We start from the raw sequence: 8,784 nt of genomic DNA, 5'->3' as shown, positions 1-8,784 counted from the left end.
ACCATTTATACGACCAGTCTATAACAGGAGATGAGATGAATTTATGTACTTCATTTGTACAACATACATGTGCATGTCTATATTTCGTGTTCTTACAATTCACAACTTACCGCAAATATATACCAAATGCATACGTTTGTTTATACATTTGCAATCATTAAAACAATCATTGAATATCTTAACAATATCATACACAAACAAAAGAGTTGTTTCCGTTTTTTTGTTTTTGTTTGGTAAAACACCAAAAACGTAGTTGACATGTCGGCAATACAAAAACAAATACATATTTTCAAGCATTATAAACATGTCTTTGTCTTTCACGTGAGCTGTCATATCTGACTATACAATATGTTCAAAATCATCGGAAGTTCTAAATCACGGTTACGTCTAGCCTAATGAAACCTGAAATTCGACAGGGATATGGTTGCGAGACTATCTAAGTAATCTTGAATGAAGAGTGAAGACACGGGCAAGAACTGATGAAAAAGGCAAACGCTGATATTCATAATCATGTACATGTGCACGGTGATATCAGATTAACAGTTTCGTGCAGCATTTTTTTCACGATAAGGTATGAATGATAAAGTCCTGAGTTCAGCATACTTCGGACGGGACGCATTAAATAAATAATACGTAAGAATACAATGATATACATGTAGATGCTTGAGGAGTATATCGTCCTACCTGATTCTCAACCCAAAAGAGGAAAACAATAAATTGCATAACAACTTGATGATTTACATTCTGTACATAAGAAGTAAAGTACTTTCCTATTTAGACATCCTTACATGTGACGCTAATCTTGGCCATTCGCATTGCTTACTTTGTATAGTCGATGAATAACCACATACATTATTTCCATTTGATTTCCTGATCAGGATGGCCCCGGTCAGGACCGTATACGCTACTAGCTATAGTTACAGATTATACTGCTAATAACCATACTTGTAAGTCGGGGTTCTATTTCTAAATTAAAACGACTCCTCTAATGACAATATTCACTGCGATCTACGTTTTGTTAATAAATGTATCTATTTATACAAAAAATATATGATTTTATTTTCTGATCATGATGGCCCCCGCCCAGGACTGTGTACGTTTTAAAATGTAGATATAGAGTATTCCATCACTGATGTAATGTATTTTCCATTTAAAAATCATTATGATGCTTCTCTTGACCGTTCGCATTGCTAGCTTTTTGTACTTGATCAATACATACGTAAATAATTTCCATTTTAGTTCCTGATCAGGATGCCCACGCTCAGGACCGTAGACGTTCTAATATCTATATATGGAAGATAAAATACTTTAGACATAGTTTAATTATTGTTTCTAAATCACATTCAGCCATCTCTTATCTATGCGCATTCCCAACTGTTGTATTTGATGAATTAATTCGAATATAATGAGCACGTGGTTTCCTGATCAGGATGGCCTCGGTCAGGACCGTATACGCTACTAGCTATATAGTTATAGACTATACGGCTTATAACAATTCTTGTAAGTCGGGGTTCTATTTCTCAATTATTACGACTTCTCTAATGACAATATACACAGCGATCTATCCTTAGGTTATGCATGTCTATATCTATATATGGGAAAAGTTGACTTTTTTCCTGATCATGATGTCCCCGCCGAGGACCGTGTTCGTTATACGAAGATGAATTTGATGAATTAATTCGAATATAATGAGCACGTGGTTTCCTGATCAGGATGGCCCCGGTCAGGACCGTATACGCTACTATTTATATAGTTATAGACTATACGGCTTATAACAATTCTTGTAAGTCGGGGTTCTATTTCTAAATTAAAACGACTCATTAAAAATCAATATGATGCTTCTCTTGACCGTTCGTATTGCTAGCTTTTTGATTTCCATTTAAGTTCCTGCTTAGGATCTTATACTAGTATGCAACTCGAAGATAAAATATTATAGACATAGTTAAATTTCTATTTCTCAATCATATTTACTCACCTCTTGACTCTAATAACTGTCACCTTTATGTATTTGATCCATTTATACGGATATAATGAGTACTTTATATATGAATATGGATGTCCCTGTTACCGGATACGTTCCAATATCAACATATAATTAAAGAGATTGAAGATTGATTTGATGTTTTTTTTTCTATTTCAAAATCACCTCTCTTGACTGCAAACTTTGCTGCCTTTATATATTTTATAAATAACTACGGATAGATTCACTATAACATATCCTGTCTGATCAGGATGTCCCTGCACAGGACGTATACACTATGTTGTGGAATACAAAGATAAAATACTATAAATATAGTTTAATTTGTACTTCTAAACCATCTTTATTCCTCTCTTGACTGTAAACACTTCCACCCTCATGTATTTGATCCATCAATACGGATATAATTAGTACTCGATTTCCTGATCAGGATGTCACTGCTCAGGACCGTTATAACGCTACAAACTATACGGCATATAACCTTTCTTATAAGTCGTGGTTCTATTTATTTAATACAACCATTTAAATGACCATATACATTGAACATTATCTTCCTTTAGTTTATAAATGTATAAATGAAAAATATCTACGTTATTTCCTGATAAGAATGTCCCAGATGAGGACCGTATATCCAACTGTTATATCATGCTCCAAGTCCGGACGAGTTATCCTATCTTGACGGTCCTGCTCAGCCCTGCTCAGCCCCGGTCCTGCTCAGTCCTGCTCAGCCCCGGCCCCAGTGAGAGACAGCACAGCTGTCTGACGCCACTCACAAAAATCGTTTTGAAGCAGATCATTTAGTCAGACCAATACTTTGTGCGTTCACTGGCAACATTTCCGGAATTTCAATTTTTATAAAAAAAAATTATAAAGATTATCACGGCCTTGCTAAAATACGTCACAGGAAGAATCATGATCACGAAATACTTCATAGGCTATGGGAGCATTTCCCAGTCACGTACTGACTTAAAAATAAATAGAAAGTGAAAGTAGACTACTTGGAAAGACCTGGGGCCTGTCCGTTTATGTGAAATAACCGATTTGTCTGTTTCTTAATGTAACATATTTTGGTATAAATCCTGGCGGACCTGCAAAAGTTTATGTAGGACTTCCAAGGCTCCGTCAGTATCGCCTGAAAACAGCATCTGATTGCTAAGGCCGACCTTATTTCATAAACGAATAAACCTGGTCCAATCGGTTCAACCGTTTGCATCGCTATAAACGAAAACGTCCCTAACTGAGAGAAGGACGGAAGTGTCAAGAGTAAGTACAGTATATTTATTGAAATCTAGACACGTATATGGAGATGTTATAACTTTGTTTATACATTACAAAAATATGATGAAAAGGTTTTTCGATGTCTTGAACTCCGGGTATATTATGGACATGTAGATTAGTTCATGAGGAGAAAAGAGGGGAAAACGAGGTCTGCAGTAGAACGTTCTTTATGTTTTGCTCACCTGGCCCGAAGGGTCATGTGAGCTTATACCATACTGCGGCGTCCGTCTTCCGTCTGTCAACTTTTTCTTTTGAACGACTTCTTCTGAAGAACTGGAGGACCTAGGGTCATGGTATCTGGCCAGTAGGTACCTGGGATGGAGTGCTATAAAGTTTCGTCTTAAGAGTAAAGAGCTTATATTTTGTTTTAAAATGCCCACCGACTTTAAATAAAATGTATCTTATCTTATCTCATTAAGATGACCTTGACCTACTTACAAGGTCAACTTTAAGTGCTAGTCGGGAGTCAAAGGTCAACATGGGCTAAAAGCTTTAACAATCTTCTTCTCCAATTCCAGAAGTCACAGAGTCATGCTATTTGGCAAGTAGGTACCTGGGATGGAGTGCTATAAAGTTTCCTCATTAAAATAACCGGATCGGTCCCTGCAGGTAGGGCGTAAGAATTGTACCTGCTGCCCCCATTACATGAGCATAAGAGGCGACAAAATTTGGGATCTTATCTTTTCTCTTCTTTCTAAACAACTTTTTTCATCCTAATGTCTCCCTTGACAATGCCTCACTTTTGGCCTTTAGTTGAGCGTTCGCCCCTGTGAGGAAGGCTTTGGGTTCTGTCCCCTGGCTAAGGCATACCAGAGTCTGTAAAAATGGTAGTTTCTACTCCTGCTTAACGCTCAGGAGTTTAGGAGTGAGACGACTGGTTCACCTATTGTCAGTATTATGTGACCGGGTGGGGTGTCCTGCTGGGTGTCTTTGGCAGTACGTTTCAGTGAGGTAGTAGTGAGGTAGCACTATAAAGTTGGCATCAGTTCCGCGCTATCACAAGTAGACAAACACGAACTTGCACACAGGGGAGGCCGTCCTTAAATGACCATAGCTGTTGATAGGACGTTAAACATTGCTAACCAAACCAAATCCTACCGGATCGCTAGTCCCCCTCAGTACTAGCAAGCAGATAAGCAAAAAAACACTATGATTCAATAATATTAACTGTTTTAGGAAAGACTATTATTAAATGTGAATTTACTATATCGATTGATTAAAATTATGGAAATTGTATGTTTTTGTGTATATTTCCACAAACTATATTTTTTAATGATAAGCATTATGTATAGGAATACAGATATCTGTTTTTTAAATACAGATATCTCTATTTAAAATTAAGATATCTCTATTAAAAATCGAAATATCGGATATCTGTATTTTAATTAAAGAAATGTGAAAATAATGATGTCTCCCTCAAAGTCACATCAAGGTTTACTAAATCCTTGAGAAACGAATCGGGATTTCAACAGGAATGGCAGCGGTTGTTCAAACGTGTGTCTTGTGAAGGCAAAAACATCATCTGGGTTCAGTTCTCCCCTGGCCTGCCTTGATGTTTCGATCGCTGTACCAGCAATACTTTACAGCACCCGGTCGGCGTTGCTATGACTATAGCCCTAGGACTACTTGTCACCATTTTCTAGCCTGATGAACATTATCTCTTTCCTGTTTCCTGTCATGCACAAAATTACACTACAGAAGCAGTCATTTTTACAGTTGATAAATAAATAGAGATCTATACTTTTACATAAATCAAGATATCTGTATTAAAATAGAGATATATGTGATTAACATACAGATATCGATATTTGCAAATAAATACAGATATCTATATTTGCAAATACAGATATCTTTAATACAGATACTTGTAATTATAAATACAGATAAATGTATTTAAAATGCAGATCTATATCTTTATGTACAGATATCTCTAATTTAAATGCAGATATCTCAGTCTTAAATGGGTAAAAACCTAAACGGCTTGCCAAAGACATGGAGTCATAACTTGATGATCATGTCAGACGAAGAAATAGTGTCAGGTGATAGTCAAAGTCTTCGTAAGAAAAACATGTTCATGAATATGTTCTTCTTGCAAAAGATTTATATTAAACCTGTCAAAAAGTTTTCATGAGAACCTCTACATTTGATTCATGAAATTAATGTGAAAAGTAAGTCAAATAGAAAATATCATGAAATCCTGCATATATATATATATACCTGTTATTGCACCTGAAGAACTAATACAGTGAAAACATTAGTGCATAATGTAACATCTTCTTTCGTCAATTAACTCTTCTTCTTTTTTTAAATTACTTGCATTTTGTCAAGTTTGACACATCAGGATCTTCTGTTATACAGGTTATGTACCAATGACAATGGGAGTAGACTTGGCCTTGTACAGGGCTCGTATTGGAAACTTTGTACAAAGAAAGACAGGACAAGGACTCTCCAATATAGAATACCTACTGAAAGCCATAGCCAGTGTGAGACATGGGCTAGTAAGAAGTTGGCAGTGTAAGGGAACCGTCCCATTTATTGACCTACTGCTCCTGGCACAAGGAGTGGAACCAAACCCAGGACCAGGAGTTAAAGACCAGCAGGTCAGATATATATACACACATCTTTGTCTGGAGATCATCGTGGTATCTACTCACAAAATGATTTTTTTCACCAAATAGATGTTTTCCTCACTCTATAATGGCTAATTAAAACATTTCTGGGATATTTAAAAAAAAAAAAAGACCTGTATTATTGATGGGTGAGTTTTACCAGATTTTAGTAGAGGGAAACAGCCTTATTCAACATACTAGAGGGATAAGCAATGTCTTATTCAACATAATAGGGTAGTGAAAAGATTCATGTAGCACAACCAAAAAGTGTTTATATGTGACGTTTTGATGACTAGTCAGTGTGTGCTCTGTCATATTCATCAGACAAATGACCAGTGAAACGTATGTACACAAAGGTGTAAAATATTTACAAATTTATATTTATCCCAGTCAATCACATGATTTTTCTGTGTGGCATGGTCTGTGATGGCCAATTTATTTATCTGGGACTCTGACTGCTTCCTTTCTAATCGGGTGAATTTCTTTCCCTCTTGGGTTTCTGTGTCTTTCCGGTGTTCACCAAGGCAGACCCCAAATCGCCTTCAGTCTCTCCAGTACACGATGCGTCACAGTTTGTGCATCCTATTTTGTATAATATAACGCATTCTGCTTTTATCCTTAGGGTGTACTAGGATATTACGAAGCATCTTGTGGGGCTTCATGGCTGTTGCTTTCTATGACCGTGATATAATCTCTGGATGGTTTTGGACCCTTTATATACGGAATGACCACCTGACCTTTGGTTTTGTTCTTATCCTTGATTGGCTTTTGTACACGTTTTAGGGCCCATTCCGGATGTGCACAGGTATCCATTGCCCTAGAGATGTGATTCTTCTCTCATATTTTGTCCTGTTGTTCTGTGACTATTGTATCACATCTATTGAGTAATGTGTGTACAATGCCTAACTTCTGGTGCAAAGGATGGTGAGATTTGAAGTTCAGGTATTGGTCCGTATGGGTCTTTTTTCTATAGACCAATACCTTCACAGTTCGGTCTTCTTTCTTTACCAGAAGAGTGTCTAGGAAGAGCATTGTGCCGTTGGTTTCATCCTCACATGTAAATTTGATGTTGTTAGAGGCATCTATGTTGTTGATATGGGTGGTCAAATCGCATGTTCAATAAAAGCGTAGCCAAATCAACATTGATTTTTGGACAATTAGTACATATTTTGCACCTTTGTGTTCATACACTTCACTGGACATTTGTCTAATGAAAGTGACAGACACATACTGTACTAGTCATCGAAACATCACATATAAACACTTTTTGGTTGTACTATATGAACCTTTTTACAATCTATACTTACCAGTACCAACTTGAAGAAACTGTATAGAAATAACTCGGTAGTAAGGAATTTCTTTATCAGCACACTAGAAGGTAAAGGAATTTATGATTCACCATACAAGTAGGGTAATGAACTTCTGATTCAAGATACTAGAGTAGTAAGGAATTTCTAATTCAACATTCAAAGGGGGTAAGTAATTTATTATTCAAAATACAAGAATAGTAAGGAATTTCTGATTCAACATACTAGAGGGGTAAGGAATTTTTTATTCCATAAACCAGAGGGGTGAAAAGTGTCTGATTCAGCATACTAAAAGGATGAGGAATTTGTTATTCAACTTACTTAAGGGGTGAGGATTGTCTGATTCAACTTAATTTAGGAGTGAGGATTGTCTGATTTAACTCGCTTTAGGTGTTTCAACTCACTTAAGGGGTGAGGATTGTCTGATTCAACTCACTTAAGGGATGAGGATTGTCTGATTCAACTCACTTAACAAATGAGGATCGTCTGATTCAACTTGCTTAAAGGTTGAGGATTGTCTTATTTAACTCACTTAAGTGGTGTGTGTTGTCTGATTCAACTTGCTTAAGTGATGAGGATTGTCTGATTCAACTCACTTGAGGGATGAGGATTGTCTGTGTCAACTCACTTAAGGGATGAGGATTGTCTGATTCAGCTCACTTAAGGGATGATGATTGTCTGATTCAACTCACTTAACAAATGATGATTGTCTGTGTCAACTCACTTGATGAAGAATGTTGTAGCTATATGTTAAACAATGTATGCTGGTTATAAGATGAAGAATGATGTAGTGATATGTAAAACAATGTATCCTGGTTATAAGATGCTAAGTATATAAAAATTTGCAAATTATTGAAATAAAACATCTTGAATGAAAAAAAGTGAGAAAAGCAAATTTAGAATTGCCTATTTTTTTTGTGGTCATAAATGTGACCAGGCCTTACCATGGCTGTATTTATATATTAGATGGTAATCAATGTCTAACAGGGGAAAAAATAAAATCAAAACAATTTCTTTTTTGTATTTGGAAATCCTGCGCCGTATCTCTATTGTTCATTTTCTAAAAAAATTCTCTCAAGACTTTAACATTTGACATTATCCTAACTGAATCTATTTGTGACAACTATTTTCGCATGCACACATAAATATTACAATCTTTAGATACCCTTTATTATCATTTTCAAGAAATAAATAAAATAAGCATAAAACAATATGATTGTGCTGCAATAACATTTTGATAAGTACATTGTAAATGAAAGGTGAAAGGCTGTTTTTAGTAAACATGACCTACATGTGTATAATCAGCTTTCGTTTGTTCATCCATACAGGATCCCCAGTTAGCCAGTAACAACGAAGGTGAGAATTTTTTTTCTAAGTGATGCATAAATCAAGTAAATATGAAGGTGAGAATTCCTTTGTATCACTCTGTAATACATCCCAGTAATGGTGAAAGTGAGGTCCCTTTGTATCACTCTGTAATATACGTCCCAGTAATGGTGAAAGTGAGGTCCCTTTGTATCACTCTGTAATAGGTTCCAATAATGGTGAAAGTGAGGTCCCTTTGTATCACTCTGTAATACGTCCCAGTAATGGTGAAAGTGAGGTCCCTTTG

At 36.1% G+C, this 8,784-nt stretch overlaps 1 protein-coding gene across 1 annotated transcript in view; it reads left to right on the top strand.

Moving 5' to 3' along the window:
* The first annotated feature begins 3,034 nt into the window (after positions 1-3,034).
* Positions 3,035-8,784, top strand: part of LOC110450590 — a 19,358-nt gene continuing 13,608 nt past the window's right edge. Inside the window, exons 1-3 of the mRNA XM_021498232.1 lie at positions 3,035-3,241; positions 5,615-5,856; positions 8,501-8,528. Coding sequence (XP_021353907.1) covers positions 5,626-5,856; positions 8,501-8,528 — 259 coding nt within the window. The 5' untranslated portion in view covers positions 3,035-3,241; positions 5,615-5,625. The remainder of the gene's footprint in view (positions 3,242-5,614; positions 5,857-8,500; positions 8,529-8,784) is intronic.

The sequence above is a fragment of the Mizuhopecten yessoensis genome, unplaced genomic scaffold, assembly GCF_002113885.1.
Source record: "Mizuhopecten yessoensis strain PY_sf001 unplaced genomic scaffold, ASM211388v2 scaffold57, whole genome shotgun sequence".
Lineage (NCBI taxonomy): Eukaryota > Metazoa > Mollusca > Bivalvia > Pectinida > Pectinidae > Mizuhopecten > Mizuhopecten yessoensis.
Note: the sequence above shows the minus strand (reverse complement) of the source record. Positions and strands in the feature narration are given on the sequence as shown.